We start from the raw sequence: 21624 nt of genomic DNA, 5'->3' as shown, positions 1-21624 counted from the left end.
TGTGTTTTCAATGGTTGTACTAGTTGAAATGTTTATGGAGAAAAAGTATGCATAATATATACTCCTATCTTATATCTGAAAATAATACTTCATGTTGTTGTCTTCTAATTAGCTTCAGAAAATAGCTAGACATAAAATCCTCTAAGTCGGGTTGCTTTCCTAACTTTATACCATAATATACTTCAAATTTTGAACATAAATATAGTAGACATGTTATGAAGTTTGGTGCAGCTGGCAAGCACTATTGTTTTGTTGCTACAAATATGCATTTTGTGGTCTTTAATTAAGATGTGGGGTTATCTTTTTATGAATTTCTTGCTTCTGTTTTTGTTTGAGTTTATTCGAGAGCGAATTATGTGTGGTCCTAGATGATTAAGATGTACTCTTTTAAAAATAATATTAATATAGTTGAATCATTTACTTTTTTTTTATAGAAAAAGCAACAAAACTAGATATAATGGACTGTAACTTAAAGAAACTCCCTACTGCAGATAGACTGATAGACGGAGTGAGTAATTACATTATCATTCAAATGAAAACCTATCATGTAATTGATAAATGGGTAATGCTATGTGGCCACATTATGGCCGGCCATAAAAGGGTGTTTAGGTCAATATATAGTATAAAAGCAATAACTACTTAATTATGTTATTTAATGATTAACGTTTACACTATTACCCTTTGCTATTTGTTTTAAAGATGGAAGTTTTATTTTTAGGTTTTAATCTAATTCGTGTATTTATAAAAATTGAAAACATGAAATTAAAAAAATTTTAAAAAAAAGGAATATACCGAGGCGTGTACCTTCACCCCCTTGTCAAACAAAAATTCTCCCACACCGTCTCAATCTCGTCGATTTTGATATCGTGATTTTTGAGTCATTTATTTTTATTTTTATGTACACTATAATATGTTTACTTAATAGTAATATTCGACTTATTTTTATGTACACTATACAATGTATATTTAATAATTTTTCAATTTTCAATAATAATCTTATAATAAATGAATTTATTAGCACACTAACATAATACATCATGACATGCCGATTTATCTTATATTGATTACTTAGAAATTTTAATTGATTAAGGATTTAATTCAATAATTAGAGTTATCCATTGATTTAATAGATTATTAAAATATTGGAATTCAATACAAAATTTTTAATATAACTAATTACAAAATTTGACTGAGATTCAGTAAAATAGTTAGAATTCTCAATTAAGTTTACATTCAAATTTGATTGATAAATTGTAAATGAATTGTTTCAGTTTATTTTATATTCAGTATTTAATCAAATTGACCAATTGATTGAATATATTAACTGATTTTAGATATCACTTGGACGGTTAGGTCTATAGGATTGTACTAAGTACTAACTGATATTGAAGTTCATTAGATTTGTATCAATTTATAGCATAGCATTTCGTTACATATATTTTTGTTCATATATAATACTCCCTCGTTCCCTAAAAATATAAACTATTTTCCTTTGATCCGTCTTTTTTATAATAGAAACTTTCTATTTATGGAATTTATTTATCTCTAATAAAGTGGGACCCATTTTTCACTAAGACACTTTTGTTTCTCTCTCTCTTATTTTACCAATTTTACATTAAAACTCGTATCGTTTCACAAAATTCCTATTTTTAGCAAACGGAGAGAGTATAAATAAGTAAATTTCATAACATTTTATCAATATACATAACCATTACATAGTTCCAACTTCCAACTCTTCATAGATTAACTTAAAAATCAGAACTATAGTGCAAAAGTTTATTTTAGAAATGAGAGGGAGTACCGTAGTAAGCGGTTTAAGTGAGAATGTTTTGTGACGCCAACAAATATTAATGTAATTGCGAACTGATATAATTATGTGTTCTAGTGTTAGCGGATTGTGGGGTCCATTTCCTAAAATCCAAAGTTTTTATTTTTAGGAAACGAACCACAAGGCAAAGAATTTCTATTTTTAGGAAACGAAGTGAGTAGTATATTAATATAAGGTAGATTTTTTTTTATTCAATTATTTCACTGATTTATTAAAGCAAATTGTTATTCGATTTATAAATTTTTGTTACATAATTACATGGAAAATTAATTGACAACCCCGATTACTCAACTGAATGTAATACTTATAATCGTGACACATTAAAACACATACTAGTAATTAATAAGTTTACCGTGACATACTTCGTATATACTAGTAATAATGAGTGTAGTATATACACTAATTAGGATTTATATTCTCCACTATATCATAGTAATACATAAGTTAATAATTTATGTATTAAACACTAATGTGTATTATAAGGTGTATTATAATCTAATAATAATATATTATACTCAGAGACGAAAGTTGGGGGGCCCGAGGCTTAGGTATTCTTTAGTGTTGGCATCGTCGAAATTTTTTTTAGCATCAGCAATGGAGAATTGCAAAAAATATAGTAGATGAATAATGGGAGGAAAAAAAAAAGAATGCATAATAGATATTAGAATTATGCTAGTACTATATGTGCTTATTATCCTTATAAAACAAGGTGCAAGTAAATTAGAGTAATATAAAACTAAAAGTTGGATATATGCAAATAAAATAGCAGTTAGAGTAAAACTATTAGACATAAAAGTGTAAGAAAATAAAATAAGGATATTTTTTTTTAATAGGTAGAAGGATTTGAACTTGGAAACAAAAAAATATACTGTAATTAAGAAACTAAAACAAATTCTTGGAAGTAAAAGTGTAAAAATAATGATTTGTTACTTAATGAATTGAATTTTGGGAACATTAAACAAACTCCAAGATATAAGAGTGTAAAAAATAAAGCAAAGAAAAAAAATTGAATTTTAGGCTAAGGGGGGGGGGGGGTCAACTTGGGAGCATAAACATGCAAGTAAATTGTGCAAAGGATTAAAAAATGAACAATTTGCTAGCTTAGGGATTCGAACTCGGGTAGTGCAAGACAATGACTTAGCCTAAAACCAACTGGGCTACTCACAATCTTTATCTTTGTAATACTAGTATATATATAATAATTGTATAAGCTGGGGGGCCCAGTGGCCCCCAGACTCCATAGTGGCTTCGTCACTGATTATACTGTACTAAGATATACGATTATTAGATTATGAAATATTATAGTATTGAAACTTAATATTCAGTTATAACTAAATTATGAATTTGTGATAACTTTTCCGTGATACTTAATTTATAAAAATAAAAATAATAATAGTAATGATAAAAATATTTCTTAAGATTATAGTAGATGTCGAGTAATATTATTTTAAATAAAAATCTTAATAAAAAGCAAAAGGATAGAAAGTACTCTAATAAAACGTAAATATCTTCTAAAAATAATAAAAACACTGTTGGATTAATGAATATAAAGTATACTTACTTTATAAACTAAGGTAGAGGGTAGAGTTGTCTTAAGAGTTTTGATAGTTTTAAGGCGAGTTAATTATTAAGTGAACTCATTTAATTTTTAGCTAAAAGATAAATTATGGCCGGCATAATGTGGCCATTTAGCATCGACTCGTAGGCAACGACATATGTTACCCCCTAATTAATTTGATTAGCGAGGAAAACAATGCGATTGAATGCAACGAGAGAGAGATAGAGAGGCTAAGGGGTAGGAGCTATATGGTTTCTTCCTGCCAAATTGAAAAGTGCAAAATGTCTAAATTTGTTTGATTATTCTAGTCAAACTGCCCATGTAATTCTGCCCTGTCAAATTAATTACGCATACAGATTGACTTGGCAACACGCCTACTCTACACATGTTATGTTGAGTTCTATACTATTCCAACTCTTTAGCTACTAGCTAGGTCTCCATGCAGTCACATGATATGTAATTTCATCCAAATTTAATGAAATGTTTTTCACATCATTTCATTGTGATGCTTCTTTTTTTTATTATTAAATTGACCAAGTATTTATTGTTTACAACAAATTACAAATTTACGGTGACCAAATTTTATTTAACCAAAAACTAGTTTATTTGAAATTAGGTTTATTTATGCATTTAATTAAAGTATATGGATGCATATATAGTACATGGAAAGTGTATAATATTGTGGTCATATATTTATGAGTTATGTATAATTTTTTTTGTTTTTTAAGAACCATAATATAATTAGTGCATACTTTTATTCAAATTTTAAAAAAAATAAGAAGGGAATTCAAATATAAAAAATAAAAAATGAGGTTAAATGCTAATAAGTCTTTTTAACTTGTCCACTTGCTGTATTTATTATTTTAATATATAATTAATACATCAAATTATTAGTATAGCCTTATTTTGGTTGTACAAAATTTGGTTGTTTATCATCACTCGTTTATTTAATGCTAATTTTGACTAAAAAAGTTTGGAAACCAATTTTGACAAAATTCAATGGTTTACTCAAAAAAAATTCCATTCAGAAATTGACATTAAATTCACCAGTTACTATTACTATATCTACATGTGTATGTAATTTCCACATAATTTAAAGTAGGTATATTACGTTAAGATTTTACCAATTAATTAATTAATACTGAATTGAGAGATTAAATTATTGACTATGACAAACTAATACAAATCCATCGGAAACTATCAGAATTATTCCGCACGAATTTTCAATTCATTAAAAGTACGTAGAATTGTCGCAATTTAAATGTAGAAAGACGCGTGTAAAGATGACCTTTTATTTAAAGTGAGCCATAAATTTAAAGCAATCTTTTCAATGCTTTTTTTAATTCAAAAAATGAAATATTAAGCTTACGCAACATTTTAAAATATTTAGACATGTATTTTAATCTCAAATTCATGAGCACATTCCTAGATATAGATATGAACTTTGTCGGATATTTACAAAGTTTGGACAGACCACAGGCGACTGATATAGAATCAGTGGCGGATCCAGGATTAAAAAATGGAGGGGCGGAATAAAATAATAAAATATTAAATATAATACTCTAATATGTTTTTTTAGCAAAATGAAAGTCTATTACAATTCAAGTAGCTCTAGCATCTGTTAACCGAGACAACTGATTTCTACAAGTATCCATATCTTGAAACTCATATCTTGAAAACGTTTCAAGATTCTTTCATTAGAAACACTAGCAAAGATGGATCTTTCATTATATACTACCAAACTGTCATTCAACCACTCATCTCCCATCCTATTCCACCAGTCAGTCTTGACAAATTTCATTGCTGGAAATACTCTTTCAACAGATGCAGTCGCTACGGGTATGATCAATACCAACTCAATCAGGCGATAAACCAACGAAAAAACTTTATCTTTCTTAGTTTCAACAATCTTCTGAGATAGGCTAGCCAAATCTTCAATAGCATTCTAGCGTGGATCTCTTCTCACAATATCAACAAAAGTTTCAAGTTGTTTAAACAATTCAGTATGTTGAGTCGATGTGAAGTCCTTTGGGTAAAGAGTAGCAAGATGAACAAGCTTATCTATATTAAAAGCAGCGAAATCATTTTTTGGATCGAGGCATGCCATACAACTTAGCAAGTCTGTGGATATTATTTCAATTGAGCATGGGATAATGGTTATTTTTTCGGTCAACGGGGCGACGTCGGAGGCAACGGAGGGGGCAGATATGGAAAATATACATCCGGGATAAAGGAAAATTGGTCGCATGGTGGGGGCGACCGCCCTTACCTGCCCCCGCCTGGATCCGCCACTGTATAGAATGACAAATAATTCAAAACAGAGATTGATGTTTTTTATTTCTCAAAAAAAGGAATGGTACTACTCCCTCCGACCCGGCTAAGATGACACATTGCTTAGCCGGCACGGGATTTTAGGAGTTATTAGTTAAAGTGTTTAATTGGAGAGAGAGATGGTGGGTGGAAGTATTAAAATGGAGAGATAAAGAAAGATGAATATTTTAATAGGAGTGAGAAAAAGTGGTTGAGTGTATTAATTGGAGAGAGAAAGTTACCAAAAAAGGAAATATGTCATCTTAGTTGGGACAGACTAAAAAGGAAAACGTGTCATCTTAAGCGGGACGGAGGGAGTAGTTTATTATAGTAAAATGAATCATTTCAATAACTTTTATTAAAAAAAAATATTCTCATACGTGGACAACGTGAATTTTAATAAAAAATTAATAAAATAAGAAAAAAAAAATAAAAATGAATAAAAAATTAAGAAAAAAAATGGATAAAGTATTACCGAGAAAAACGACGAACAGTCAATCTCTGCTTTAACTTCGTTACAATTTATTAAATTACTTCTCTGACTGAGACAACCATAATTAAAGACGCTCATTTGATGTTAGAACGTCAATAATATACTCTCTCCGTCCCAAGATAAGTGACTTGTATTCCTTTTTGGGGTGTCCCACTATAAGTGACCTATTTCCATTTTTAGCAAAAAGTCATCTCTTTTACTTTATTCTCCACCTACTTTATTCTCTCTTCTCTCTTCTACTTTTCCATCTCTCATACTTTACTCTCTCCACTTTAACTTATTTAAATATCATTCCTTAAATCCCGTGCCCAAAAGAAGTAGGTCACTTATCTTGGGACGGAGGGAATAATATATAGGCTACGATGAGATAGCGTACGTGAGATTAAGGTCTATATTTTGTTATTTTTTATAACAATCAATCAATTATGGCTATATCTTGTTTTTGTAATTTTTGTATGATCGTTTTTTGTCAAAAAAATTCAATAAGTTAATAAATTCGTTGTTTTTTTTTTTTGTTTTGAGTGCTAAAATTAAATTTGTATTGAGAAATTGAATGGCGATTGAGAAAGATGAAATAATATGCCAATGCGTGTAGAGACCCATTTTTATGATTAATAGTCTCGACTAAATTCCACGGCAGGAATCTAGAGCTGGCAAAATCTGCCCACCCCAGCCGACTTTGACATGGGCGTGCTGGGTTGGCTCGGTCTTTTCCTACCCTTACCAAGACCTAGTCAAGCGGCAACGTATGGTCTACGTACGATCTCTTCATTAATTAACTCCGATTCGGTTTGAACGTATCCGAAAATAACCTGCCATATATAGTGAAGTTTAATTATTAATTTCACTCTTTGCCACTAATTAACTTATTTTTACTACTATACTCCCTCCGTCCCACGTTACTTGAGTCATTTATTTTTTGCACTCGTTTTGGAAAAATAATAATAAATAGTTAAAATGGAGAGAAAAAAAAAGTAAGAGAGAGAATAATGTAGAGAAGAGTCTTAACTATATTATTCTTTTTTTCACTTTATTTTCTCTTCACTTTAATTATTTATTATTATTTTTTCAAAACGAGTGCAAAAAAGAAGTGACTCAAGTAACATGGGACGGAGGGAGTACTGTTTATCAGACGATGATTCAAACATTTGATTAACATTTAACTTTTTTGGCTTCACTCGTGGTTGTGGAGTAGTATTTTTACTAGGTTAGAGCATCCCCATCCGTGCTCTTAGCTAAGAGCACGGGCTCAGACCCACTTTTACTCCTTGTCCTTAGCTAAGAGCACAACACCCACATCCGTGCTTTTAGCTAAGGACAAGCTCAAGGGACCCATCATTCTATTATTCAATTTAAATACTTCAATTACTAAAAACATTTCTACATTATAAAAATACATTAAAAAATAAAAAATTACTCCCTCCGCCCCATTGAAGATGATTCACTTTCCTTTTTGGTTTGTCTCAACTAAGATGACTCATTACTTAAAATGGAAACACATTTATCTCTACTTTATTTCCTCTCTCTTACTTTACTCTCTCCTCTTAACACACAAAATATAACTGCATTAAATCCCGTGCCGCCCAAGAAAGGGGTCATCTTCCTGGGGACGGAGGGAGTACATAATTAAAATCCTAAAAAATAAAAATTACATAATTAAAATCTTAAAAAATAAAAATACATAATTAAAATCCTAGAAAATAAAAAAATACATAATTAAAATCCTACAAATTAAAAATTACACACGTGGAAGACTAGTCTTCTATCCCCAATTGCCTCTTGAGACCCCGGATCATTTGCTCATGTGTTGCAAGTTGCTCCGGAGTCATCTTAGACGTATCGTTAAAATAGAGTTGACCCAAGAGGGTCCACAACGTGTTGTTCGGGGGTGGAGGAGGTACAAAGGAAGCGGGAGCGGGGGCGGATGGAGTCGGGGCACGACGGCGGGTGGCCGTCGCCTTCTTCCTTCCTTGCGGCCGGCGGGAACTGCTCGGGCTAGCGTCGGGGCTACCCAAGTTAGTTCCGGCAAGCTGGGGTAGCCACATCATCGGAGGCGCCGTCGGATAGGACTACCGACCTCGACCGTTTGCTGGAGGAGCTGGAGGAAACTACTACGCCGCCCCTATACTTCGGATGAAGGCGCCCCTCCTGCCAACAAGCGAGGTACTTGAACGTTTTGAACTCCAAGCTTTGGTAGGTCGCTAAGGCGACACTGATGATGTCGAGCTCGCTCTTGCCGCTCCCCGCTGCCCGCTCTTCCTGTTGGAATTACCCTTGGAACTTACCGATTGCCTCGTTGCATCTGAAGATGCAATTGCGCACTATACTATCATTGCGATAAATGGTTCCCTCCGGCCGGGTTTCATTGTAAAGACGAGTGATGCGCCACCAATACGTATCCCCGGTTTTGGTTCGTGCCAATGTCCGGATCTTCGGACACTGCCAAGTAGGCTTTAAACATCGCCATCATCTCACCCGGAGTGTACGGGGTACGGGTGCCACGAGTAGGAGGAGTAGGAGTAGGAATAGAAGTAGGAGTAGGAGTAGAGCTGCTGCTCCCTCCCGATCCGGGTTCGGGTGCCCACCCAAACCCGGAGGCATTTTGGCCGTCCACCGGGTAAGGACGGTAGCCACCGGGAAATTGCGAACCTTGGGTTTGAGGAGGGGCCGTAAATTACATTTCCGGACTAGGGATTGAGTCGGAGTCGAACCAATCGTGGTTCCAAACGCGATTGCCGGAGGGGTGATCGCCGGAGCCGGACATTGTGTAGTGTGGTGAGAATTTAGATGAGAGAATATGAGAAAAAAGATGAGAGAATGTAGATGATAGAATAGATGAGAATGTAATTTTTTTTTTGTTGAAATGGGGGTATTTGTCGCTGAAAATATGAATTTTGGAGAAAAAATTGAAAAATAAATTAAAAGTGGGTAGAAAACGGATATAATTTTTTGAGAAGTGGGAAAATATTTTATTTTATTTAAAAATATTATTTTAAATAAATTTCTAATTTAAAAAAAAATTGAATATGCCAACGGCTATGCCGTTGGCCAATCAGAACACGCCACGTAGGGGCTGCTCAGTGGCACGGACGTGCTCTTAGCTAAGAGCAGCGCCGTGCCGCTGGTACGGACGGGCGACTCGCAGCGGCGGACGAACTCGTCCTTGCCGCTGGCACGGACGGAGGACGACCTTTTTTCAACTGCTGCGGATGCTCGATGAGATTGATCTACCATTAATTACTTCTACGTAATAATTAAGATCAACTTCTACATTATATACTAGTAAAATGGATTTTTCTGATTGTTTCGATTATTTATTAGCTTTTTAGTATCACGACTCATTTAATTTGTACATGGACTCGAATTTTTAATATGGTCATTTTCTTTACGTCATCAAATAAATTAGGTAGGTCAAATTGGGTATCCGCGGGTACCCGATCCCGAAATTCCCGAAATCCAATACCCGATATCCGACCCGAATTTAATTTCGGATACCCGGATACCCGACTCGGGTACCCAGTCCCAAAAAATCGGGTATCCAGTCCCGATTGTGATTTTGATTTTAGAAAATTAACTACAAACTTTAAGAATTTAGTTAATATTATTTAATTAGAATTTAATACAAAATTAAAGTAATATTCAAGAGAAAAACTAAATACAAAATGAGCATTCCATAATTGTTAAAAATATATACTGTCAAGTTTTAAAATGCCAACTCTCTATGAACGACCGAATATTAAAAGTTATAGTACTATGTATTGCCAATTCTCTATACATTGCCAAATATTATTAAACAGTAGTGTCAACAATTTTAAATATTGAGGTAGTGATGGGATTACTATTCCAAGAGGAGAGGGAGAGACTGGGCAATAGAGGATGAAAGAAAGGGAGGGCGGCTGGTGGCGGTTGAGAGGAGAGGGAGAGACTACCGAGAGGAAACGACCAGCGGCAGAGTTAAGCGTAGTGAGAAAGCAGGAGAGGGGAGGGGGGTGGTGTGAATTTTGGGGTATAATCTAATCCAATATGCTAACTATTACAGTAAGTATTAACTAAAATATAATTAAGAAAGAAAATTACATTTAAAAAAACATAATTATTAATTTTAAAAAAAATCGAATAATTTGGGTATACCCAATTGGATATCGGATAACCCGATAATCCAAAATTTTCACTACCCGATCCCGATCCGAAACCCGAAAAATCGGGTTTCGGATATTCAATTACCCGATTTTTTCGGATTCGGATATCGAGTATTCAATACCCACTATCCATTTTGACAACCCTAAAATAAATCGTGTCAAGTCTGTTAATTGGTGACCTAAAATTCAAAGAGTCTAATTGCTTTCAATAAAAAAGTTAATTTTTTTTTTGCAGTAATTCAAAAGTTTAAGTGTTTAACCGAACTTCAAATCACTAGCGGATCGCATATTGGGCTGAGGGTCCAGGCCCATCAACATTAATTTTTTTTAAATGGGTATTTTAAGTAATTCACAATATTTAGAAATTTTAATATTATTAGTTTTATAGCTAATTTAATTCAAATGACTTAGGGTCTGTTCGGTACACGGAGTTGGAATTGGAATTGAAATTGAACTGGAATTAGAATTCTACAAAACTGGATTATAATTCAATTCCAATTCCTATGTTCGGTAAAAATGATATACTGTAATTAATATTAAGTGTGTGTGTGTGTGCACGCACTGTGTGTGTAGTGTGTGAGCAATATGCGTATTATGTGAAGATGTCCAATTTGATATTTTTTTAGAATTTCAATAATCTACTTTTGTTATGAAATTTAAATTGTGGAATTAGGAGGAATTAAAATTGTAATTCAATTACGAATATAAAATTTTGTTGTACCAAACATTATATTTGAAATTGAAGGATCGAAATCCAATTCCTCAAACTTATGAATTCCATTATTTTGCTGTAGCAAACTTTGAATTTGGAATAAAAGCCTCAAATTCCAATTCGTAAGCTCAATTCCATGAAACTGAACAGAAGCCTTAGTAGATCTCTTATCTTTTATTGATAAAATACCTACACATATTGACACATATATAAAAATAGCATCTGGCTAACACTATATGCTCGATGTTACTTACATTGACTTAGAAATAAATAATTACCAAGACCTTATAGTACTTGATTAATTTATACGGCAAGGAGTATATATCTGAACGTGATTCATTCCATGCTACGAGTATATCACAAGAAGCTGAGTCATTTAACACCATAAAACGCACTAATTAGATTTTTTTTGCTAAAAACTGTCCCAAAATATGGTTCCAAATTAAACAGTTTAAATATTGAAGTTGATATAATTGATGCATGTAACCACTCCCCATGATAGTGTAAGTCTAACCTAAATTCTTACCTCCATTTATACATGGAATGTGCTTGAAGTTTTCTGTATTAATAATACAGTATACTGTAATTGCTCTTCATTTGATCACTCAAACTTTCAAATTTATAGGGGTACATTTTTTTTATATGTGCATAAGATGCACCAAAATGCTCAAATCTTCGGCGAAAGGCGAGCAGAGAGTTACAAAACAAAAACAAAGAAAACAAAACAACATACCACAGCCACTTGGAGCACCACGCACACCAAGCAAAGACAGCGAAGACAAAGAAACAACTCCTAGCCAACCTTACACTAGCACGAACGCCACAACCCACATCACTGCAAACCACCTGTAAAAAAGAAAAAGGAAGAAAGCTAACCCCATGTAGACATTGTAGTCTAGCTCTCTATGCCCGTTTCACTCCGTGCCACTCTCTGTGAGAAAATGAGATTCCTTTTCCGTGCACTCTTCGGTTCAACCCATCCTCTAATGCTGTGTAGATTATCCATTACATTTTTTGGAGAGTGAAAAGTCCCAATACTATCCGCGTATCCACAGACCAAGCCGCCATAAGAGCCTCTTCTTCTCGAAGGGGCGATTGAAATTGTTGTGGCGTGATTTACTTTGACTCATGTATGTCAAATTTCTTGTATTAGAATATATGACTCAAATTCGAAAATTATTATTTTAGTTTTTATAATTAGAAGTAATGAGAATTAATGCTTAAAAATACGATCGCTTAGGTGGAAATAGTTAAATAAAAAATCTAATTGTATTAAATCGAAAAACTGAAATAAGCATAAAAATCAATGAAAATATATCACATTCTTATTCTATTCTAAAAAAAAAAGGACCAGATTCCATAGAGGCCGGAATGTTCGATGTTTTATCAAATCCCCCTAGCTAGTTGTTGAATTATGCCAAACTGCGACAACTGAATAAATAAATCATTCAGGTTAGTCACATGATTAACTGATACTGCAATATTCATTTGTGTCCACTTGCAAGTGTGATATATACATGACATCAATTATTCATTCTTAGCAATTAATATAGTCCATAATAAGTTCGATGAAAGATGCCATTGCCGATTTGCTTATCCTTAAGATTTAGCATCCTAAAAAACTTTAGTTTGTTAAAAAAATCTGGCTAATTATGGCAACACCAAATTGACCTCATTTTCATTATGCGTGGACCTATTCGACTAGATACATGTAAATATTACAATAGGGCAAATCTTTTCACGAGCATTTATGGCCATTCCCGAAAGAGCAAAGGTTATAAATTTGAGTGCAACATCAATCGTATAATTAGAATCTTAGAGAATGACATAATAATTTTAAAGTTCAAAAACAAGGATAACTATTTTTAGTCAAAGATTTAGTGGCTAATAAAGTTTACATTAAATAGCCATTAGTGTTGAAATTGATAAGAGATAGTACAAGAAAAAGCCTGAGTTTTCGCTAAGACCACGGTAGATCAACCTCAAGCCCTTAAAGAAGGCATAATATTCTTCACTTATATGAATACCATGAAGAATAAAATTGTGGAAAAAATTATGGTGATAATCTTTAGACCTAAAAATCAGTCAGAAAGAGATTTTGTAAGATTATGGCATCGAATCCAATCATTTCTTCAATGAGACAAGTGGGCTTGGGCGACAACTTGCAGGCCACTTCAATTAAATAAAGGATGTAAAGAAAATCACGCTATACACGAACTTCACTTCAAGTCCACCTCTGTTTAAGGTTTCACTTTCTCGACTAAAAAGTTGATGCAAATTATATTTTGTTAATTCTAGAATTTACTCTAAGGAACCGTATTCATGTTACCAACAACAACGGGTAGTGATAAAATGCAAACTCATATATTGTACAAACTCCAAATTTTTCGACACGGTGTCAACACAACGTCAACGCAGTGTACAATTTCAAGATTTTGATGTCAACATGGTGTCAACTGTTGATATTTTCTGTTGCTATTATTTTGTAATCTGTTGACTTTTTTAATGATTTAGATCATAGTTTAAAGTTTGTACGATATTTAGAGTTTGCATTTGATCACATTCCACCAACAATATGTATACGTATCAATGTTGGGTACTAAAGTTTAAAAAAAATAAAATCAAATTCTCATATTATTATGATTATAAATTTGACATTTTGCAGATCGATCTCATATATATAATGTGAATTTATTTATTTTTATATATGAAAATATTTTGCACTATAGGTGAAATCAAGTGTGGAAAATTGAAAAATCATCTTGTAATTTTCTATACAAACTCATTTAGTGATTAAGTTGGAAAAGTTATAGAATGCTGTGGAAAGGGTGGATCTAGTATATATTAGTGCACCTTGTAGGTATGGTCCTAAAAATTCAATATAATAAGTAGTACATGCATGATTGATAAAATAATGAATTTTATTAAATTATTAAGAAAGAATCATATCTATAGAAAAGGAGCAATTTCCAATCTTAATTTGGATATGGCCCTTAATCAATTTAATTCTTTTAGTTTGTGATGTCAGGAAGTAGCGCATCCTGATAGGGAGTCGAATAATATTCTTCATCTAACTTTACTATAATAAATCAGATCATTAATTAAATCATGAGGCATTATCATTAAGCCGTTGTGTACACAGAGATATCCACCATCTTTTCCCATCAAATTAGCTCCAAGAAAACCACTCCAATATTTTTACCTCCATAAATATGGGTGGGTTTAAGATTTATGCTAAGTATTGTAACACTAATGATTGATTAAGTTATTGTTAATTAGTAGAACCATATATCCACAAAGACCATCCATCAATTGAAGATGAAATCGAATTAGTGTTACAATTGGTATTAAAATCAAGACTTTAAAGACAATTGTTTGCTACTTTAAAGTGTCAATTGTTTGGATTGGAACATCTTCATGTGTTGTTTATACGTGTGATCTCTACCTCAACAACTGAATATTGATTAACGGTGGGGGCATGGTTCTTCACTCATCCACACAATCCTGGTCGTAAACAACTTGTGGCCTTTATTTTGAATCAATTAATGGGGTCCCATTTAATTAATTCAGACTTATTTGTTGGCAATTTTGTGTGTTTCGTTCTATTTATTGCTCTATTAAACTCTTTCCAATTTCTTACCATCATGTGTTTTATTTTTCTTATAAACACTATAAGTACAACAATGCAAGGCTAGAGCTATATATGTGCATCATACGAGTCATCTAATTTTTAAAACTGATCGATTAACCATTTCAAACCAATATAATATACTCCCTCCGTACACAAAAAATAGACAAGACTGTGAATGACATGAGTTTTAATATATAATTGGTAAAGTCAGAAAGAGATAAGAAAAGTAAGAGAGAGGGAGGAAAAATGTAGTGAAATGAGTGTTAGTGAATTGCGGGATCTACATTTAGAATTATGTGTATGGTTAGTATTAGTTGGAAACTTTCCTTTTTGAACTTAATCTATTTTTTTGGATAGATCAAAATAACAAAACTTGTCTATTTTTTGTAGACAGAGAAAGTACTAGATGGGCCCAAACTCGAGTTATAGTAGTAGTATAAACCTCAACGCTTTAATTTTGCAACAAGCCAACAACAATATATTTCTATTTTTGACAACTTGCAGATTTGCACGATTTTATTTAACTAAGAGCAACAGCTTAATCATCTTGGTTAAAAGGGGCCAACCTGTTTTTGGATACATTAAAGATACTAGTGGGACTTTGATCTTATTAATTTATGGTCGCACAATTATATTTATTTACACCTCAAATTGCTGTATGTGTGGAAAAAAATATTGTTAGAGGGGATGTGTTAATGCCTAATAGGTGCTGTTCAATAAGAATCCTTACATAACAATTAGCACAACATCACAGATGACAGAACTAACCTATAATAAGGTTTTAATTAATTAATTAATGGCTTTAGCATCAACTTGAACACATTAATTAATCAGTTTGGGCATAAGCAGCACGCTATCAATTCCCATTGGTGAGTGCCCCCACGCGCTCTCCTTATTTTTTTAATGCTTTCTTTTAGAAAAAATTCCTCTATTGGTGCCTCTGGCGGCGCTGCTCCACCATCTCACTTATTTTCAGTAAATTTTTGAACCACCGATATTAATTTTAACTGTATCAATGTAACACAAAAAATTTGAAAGCAGAAAAAAAAACGTGGGAATTAGTTATTCAATTCTTGTTGGAGCAAAAATACGCCCAATTCTATCGACTTTGCAGACTTCAGAAGTCAACCTACAATCGATTAATTTAAATATAATCATAATATTTAATTTAGAAAATAATTATAGTTGTAACACAGTATATTAAAAACTCTAGTCCTGTAAAAATTAATTAGCAAAGTTTCTTATTGGATTGACTATGGTCAATCTCATAGCTTATAAAATTAATTAATTAAATCATAATTTTTGCATATTTTTAAATCGTTCCATTTCATTAAAATTTTGATGAAATTTGTCATTTAAATCATAATTTTGGTTACCTTCTGATAAATTTAGCATTTCTCTATATTTATCATGATAGATTTTAGATGATTATAATATAATTCATGAAGATATAATGACCAAAAGTACAAAAGTCACAACAAATTTCATTAAAATTTTAGTTGCAGGGGACAATTGAGAAATATATAAAAACTATATTTAATTACTTACTTTTAAAAATTATGGGATAAATTAAAAATCAACCAAAAAAATAAGATTTAAATAGAAAATTTTCATTTCTTAGAGCATTCACTATGGTGGACGATCGCCACCGCAGAGGGATAGGAAACCCCATCGGCCATCATCGGCTCCAATTGTGGTGAGGGGGTCGATCACCATTGTTAACCGCTTCCGTCCCGAAGCCGATCCAGCGGCCGCGGCAATATCATTTTTTTTTATTCACATTCATCTCACTTTATTTTATCCCACTCTACATTTTATTCACATTCATCCCACTTCATTTGATCTCACTCTACATTTAACTTCTCTCCAGTTACGATGTTTTCAATTTTTATCAATGTTTTTAGTTTTTCTGTATTTTTTAATGAATTTTTTTTATTGAGTTGTATTTAATTTATTTTTCTTGTTATTTTATACTACATTCGTCCCGCATTAACTATCACATTCGTCCCGCATTAAATGTAGAAAAGTAAATGTGATATTTAATGCGAGACGAATGTAGTATCAATTTATTTCACACTAACCATTAAAAGTGAAAAATATAAAATAGTGATGACGTATAAATGAGATAGGTTGTGGGTGGAGCTCTGGGATGGGCTATCATTGCAGGGAAATAGGCTATGAGATGGGATACTGACGCGGTATTTCACTAAGATGGGCTCCGAATTTAACACCCCCACTGTGAATACTCTTATATCCACAGTGCTTCATAGATCCCCACATTTAATTTTATACATGAGCACTCTCTTACACCCATGCCCCATCTATTGGAGTACTACTACTATTCATTTTTCAAACTCCTTAATTTTTCAAATCTTTCTTATTTTGCATTGCAATTATGTACTCTTTACATCCTTAAAAATTAGACAACTTATAAAAATGACACGAATTTTAATGTAAAATTGATAAAGTAAGAAAGGGATAGAAAGAAAAAGTGATTACAGTGTTGTTAATGAGGAATGATACTCACACTATTAAAGAGAAAAAAAATCATAAAATTGAACTAGTCTATTTTTAAAGGACATCCCAAAATAACAATATGGTCTGATTTTAAAGGACGGAGAATATAATGTAATTAAATTTATATCCTACTCAAATAAAAATATTACTACTTGTTTTTATTAATATTACAAACAACAAATTGAAAAATATATATACTCCCTCCATCCCAAGGTACTTGAGTTGTATTCATTTTTAGATTGTCCGATATAGTTGAGTCATTTTTTTTGCAAAAACTTTAATCTCTTTCATACTTTAGTGCTTCTTCATCTTTATTACTTTGTTTCTCTTTTACTTTACTCACATTTTATTATAAAACTAATATATAAAAGTAAGACCCACAATCCACTAACTTTTTCAGTTCACTTCCATTACATTTCTTAAAATTTGTGCCGGGTCAAAGTGAGACAAATTTTGGTGGACGGAGGTAGTATATACTACTCCTTTCGTCCCACAAATAATGTCACACTTTCCTTTTTAGTTTGTCCCACAAAAGATGTCACATTTCCTTTTTTGGAAAAAGTTCTCTCTCACATTAATATAAATATTACTATTTTCTCTTTCCACCTAACTCACAAAACAAAACTTTCTAAAATCTTGTGTCGTCTCATAAGTGTGACATCTTTTGTGGGACTGATGGAGTAATAAATAAACTTAAGAACATTTTCTTTCCAAGACGTGTCAAAAAATATTGAAAAATATGATATGTCATCTTATTAATTGTACAAACTGAAAAAAAAAGTGTGTTATTTTAGTTGAGAAGAATGCAGTACTAGCATTAGTTTTATTTTATTCCAATAAGAGCATATGTGAAATGAATGAAAAAATAGCAATTTCATTCCCCGAGTATTTCTTACTTACCAAACACAACAATGAAATGCTACGTCATTCCATTCGAATCCTCATTCAATTCTTGTTTCATTTCATTCTCTCTTTATTCCATTCCATTATACTACCCAGTATAACCATATTTATAGTTAATTCAGTAAATTCGACAGCTTCGCTCCCTATATAAACCAGTTGCCAATAGCAAGCCTGAAAAGCAACCAAACTTCCCTCCATCCTTGCATATCTCTCCCACATACACCAAACATAAACATGATGAAACCACATGTCGACAACCTCTGGTTCGTGGCTCTCGCTTCGAAATGCAAATCTCTTTCTCCTTCACACACCATAATCTTGGCATTTGTTTTCTTTCTTTCATGGCTTATCCTCAACATGATCTTCTGGGCTCACCCCGGCGGCTCCGCTTGGGGCCGCTATAGGTGGACGAAGCTGTTTTCCTTCCATCGGGCCATTCCTGGCCCGAGAGGAGTCCCTGTTGTGGGCAGCATGCATCTCATGTCCGGCTTGTCCCACCACAAGCTAGCCTCCGCAGCTGAATCTTGCGGAGCCAAGCGCCTCATGGCTTTCAGCCTCGGGGAGACACGTGCGATTGTCACGTGCAATCCCGAGGTGGCCCGTGATATCTTGAATGGCTCATCGTTCGTGGACCGCCCGGCTAAGGAATCGGCCTACGAGCTCATGTTCAGCCACTCTATGGGCTTCGCTCCCTACGGCCTCTACTGGACTACGCTCCGCCGAATCGCCTCCGCTCACCTCTTCTGCCCCAAGCAGCTCAAAGCCTCCGCTCACCAACGCCTTGAATTAGCGAATCAGATGGCAGCGGCTCTGGATTGCTCACACGGTGAGCCTCTCCGCGTGAGGAATGTGTTGAAGCTGGCCTCGCTTAACAACATGATGTACGCTGTGTTTGGACGGAGGTACGTGCTTGATTCTGCCAATCCAGAGACGGCCGAGTTGAGAGATTTGGTGGAGGAAGGATACGATTTGCTAGGCCAGCTCAACTGGTCCGACCACTTCTCCTTCTTAGCAGATTTCGACGTTCAGAAAATCCGGTCCAGGTGCGCCCGGATGGTCCCCCGGGTGAACCGGATTGTCGGCAGGATCATGGCCGAGCGAGACACCACCGGTCATGATTTCGCGGACGTGTTGCTGTCTCTAAAAGGGCCCGACCGCCTGTCGGAGCCCGACATGATCTCACTATTATGGGTAAGCAGCTTTAACTATGGTTTAAGAATTGAGATTAGTTATACTACCTCCGTCCCCCAAATATTGTCACACTTTGATTCGGCACGGGTTTTAAGAAATATAATGGAAAGTAAGTTGAAAAAGTTGGTGGGACGTGAGTCCCATTTTAAAGTATTAGTTTTATAATAAAATGTGTGTATAAATGAGTTAGTGGAATATGAGGTCCACTAAAAAAATGGTAAAAAGTAAAGTATGACGGACCAAAATAGTAAACTGTGACAAACTTTCAGGGACGAAGATAGTAATTTTTATTATGAGCGCAGGAGATGATATTTAGAGGCACGGACACGGTGGCGGTGGCGATGGAGTGGATACTGGCGAGACTGGTGTTGCACAAGGATGTTCAGTCGCGTGTCCAGCGTGAGCTTGACGCGGTCGTGGGGAAGGCACGTGCGGTGACGGAGTCTGATTTGACGGAGCTTGTTTACTTAACGGCAGTCGTGAAGGAAGTGATGAGGCTGCACCCGCCTGGGCCGTTGCTTTCGTGGTCCCGTTTGTCGATCAGGGAATCCACGGTGGACGGCTACCGTGTGCCCGCGGGAACCACAGCTATGGTTAATGTGTGGGCGATCAGCCGGGATCCGGAAAACTGGCCCGACCCGATGAGGTTCAAGCCCGAGAGACACCTCACGGGCGAGGATATTTCGGATTTGAGGCTGGCGCCTTTCGGGTCGGGTCGGAGGTCGTGCCCGGGTAAAGCGATGGGCATGACCGCTGTCAGCTATTGGGTGGCGAGGCTTTTGCATGAGTTTGAGTTTGAGGCGGCGGGTGATGTGGACCTGACCGAGGAGCTGAGACTCTCTTGTGAGATGAAGGAACCGCTAGGGGTGAGAGTGCGCCGGCGCATGAGTTAAGACTTAACACAACAACCATGGAGAATATATGTATATAGTGTTCTATAATGTGGCGTTTAATTTCATGTAATGTAACTTAATTATTTAATGTAAAGTGCATCGTATCTTTCTTTAATTAGATAAATTAATGACTTGAATCGTCGCATCTTGACCACCCAACTTTAGTCCTAAGTTCTAGCGGCTGAGTTTACTTGACATGGACTTAATTAACGTTTAGGATATGGTCAACTTAAGAAATCAGAGTATTATTGCATGTTTGATCAGATCATTATGGAAAGCTTGTTTTCGGATTTTTCTTAAAGTGTGGATTCTCCAAGCAAATGGAGTAGGAGTATATTTTATTTTAGGCATTTATGTACTAAACATATTACACTAACAAACAACTTATTAAAATAACCAAATTATTTCTTTCTAACGATAATAACGTTTTGTTGTATGTGATTGTACCCAAACATTAAAACCGAGGTTTACTCGAGTTGAAAAATACTACTCAACGAACGGGTCGCAGCGCAGTTGGCAGTGCGGAGCTATGATGACCTTGAGGTCATGGTTCAAATTCCACCACCCATTAGGAGACTTTCGGCCTTAATCTGCAAACCCAGTCAATCAGGATTAGTCGAATTCTGTCAAAGATGGGTTCGTTACATCCGCAGACAAACCAAAAAAATAAAAAAAATACTACTCGAGTGACTTATGTTAACTTTGAACACAAAAGTAAATTCAGTGTTCTTTATAACCAACAACTCCCCGTTAAAGAAATACGCTTAATCAGCTGTCAACATCACGCATGAGAAATGAGTTTCAAACTTGTGCTCGTCTGAAATTAAATACTTTATCTCATTTGAAATCAATACAAGTTTTAAGAATATAAAGAAAACTTGGTGGAAGAAGTAGTGTAATGTGATTCATATTTTTTATATTAGTTTTATTGCAAAGAAATCTCTTACAAGGAATCGACCCAAAGTTTAGAATTGATCTAGCTACCATATTCTAAATTCCGTAACTTTAGCTTATTATTATATTATATGTGGTACCTATCTTGCCTACTAAAGGCATGCAAATCAATAGTATGAATCAAATCAATATACAGAAACATAATTCTCGATGCAAATGTAATGAGTAAGTTAAAATGTAGAGTCCACTTACCTAAACTAGTCAAAATTGTCAAAATGAAATGAAATTTTGAATGGTACATATACATCCCAAAATGATAATATAAGACACTTTTAGGTTATGTATTGGTATAATGGAATGGAATGGTGGAATGGAATATGATTTCTATTTCCATTCTATTCATTTGCTTGGTATGATAGAATGAAGAAGGGAATGGATGAAAATGCAAAGAAAGTGACATTTCATCACTATCTTCATTTCATTCCAACCTTCATTCATTTTACCCTTATTCCATTTCATCATACCCGCATGACCTTAATGACTGATATACTACAA

General features: G+C 34.2%; 1 protein-coding gene across 1 annotated transcript; it reads left to right on the top strand.

Annotated features, from left to right (window-relative positions):
• The first annotated feature begins 18087 nt into the window (after positions 1 to 18087).
• Positions 18088 to 20299, top strand: LOC125210037 (cytochrome P450 78A3-like). Its single transcript, XM_048109614.2, has 2 exons — positions 18088 to 19282; positions 19585 to 20299. Exons 1-2 carry the CDS (start codon positions 18326 to 18328, stop codon positions 20173 to 20175), a joined length of 1548 nt encoding a protein of 515 aa, XP_047965571.1. The 5' UTR covers positions 18088 to 18325; the 3' UTR covers positions 20176 to 20299.
• The last annotated feature ends 1325 nt before the right edge of the window (positions 20300 to 21624 follow it).

This window comes from Salvia hispanica, chromosome 2 (assembly GCF_029641045.1).
Source record: "Salvia hispanica isolate PSC_SH4W2 chromosome 2, Shi_PSC_v1, whole genome shotgun sequence".
Classification (NCBI taxonomy): domain Eukaryota; kingdom Viridiplantae; phylum Streptophyta; class Magnoliopsida; order Lamiales; family Lamiaceae; genus Salvia; species Salvia hispanica.
This window is presented reverse-complemented; position numbering and strand designations above follow the sequence as displayed.

What these genes read in the sequence shown, in the direction of transcription:
- LOC125210037 (XM_048109614.2), top strand. Translation starts at nt 18,326, where the DNA reads ATGATGAAACCACATGTCGACAACCTCTGGTTCGTGGCTCTCGCTTCG. An exon ending in ACATGATCTCACTATTATGG is followed by an intron (nt 19,283 to 19,584) that starts GTAAGCAGCTTT and finishes TTATGAGCGCAG; the next exon opens with GAGATGATATTTAGAGGCAC.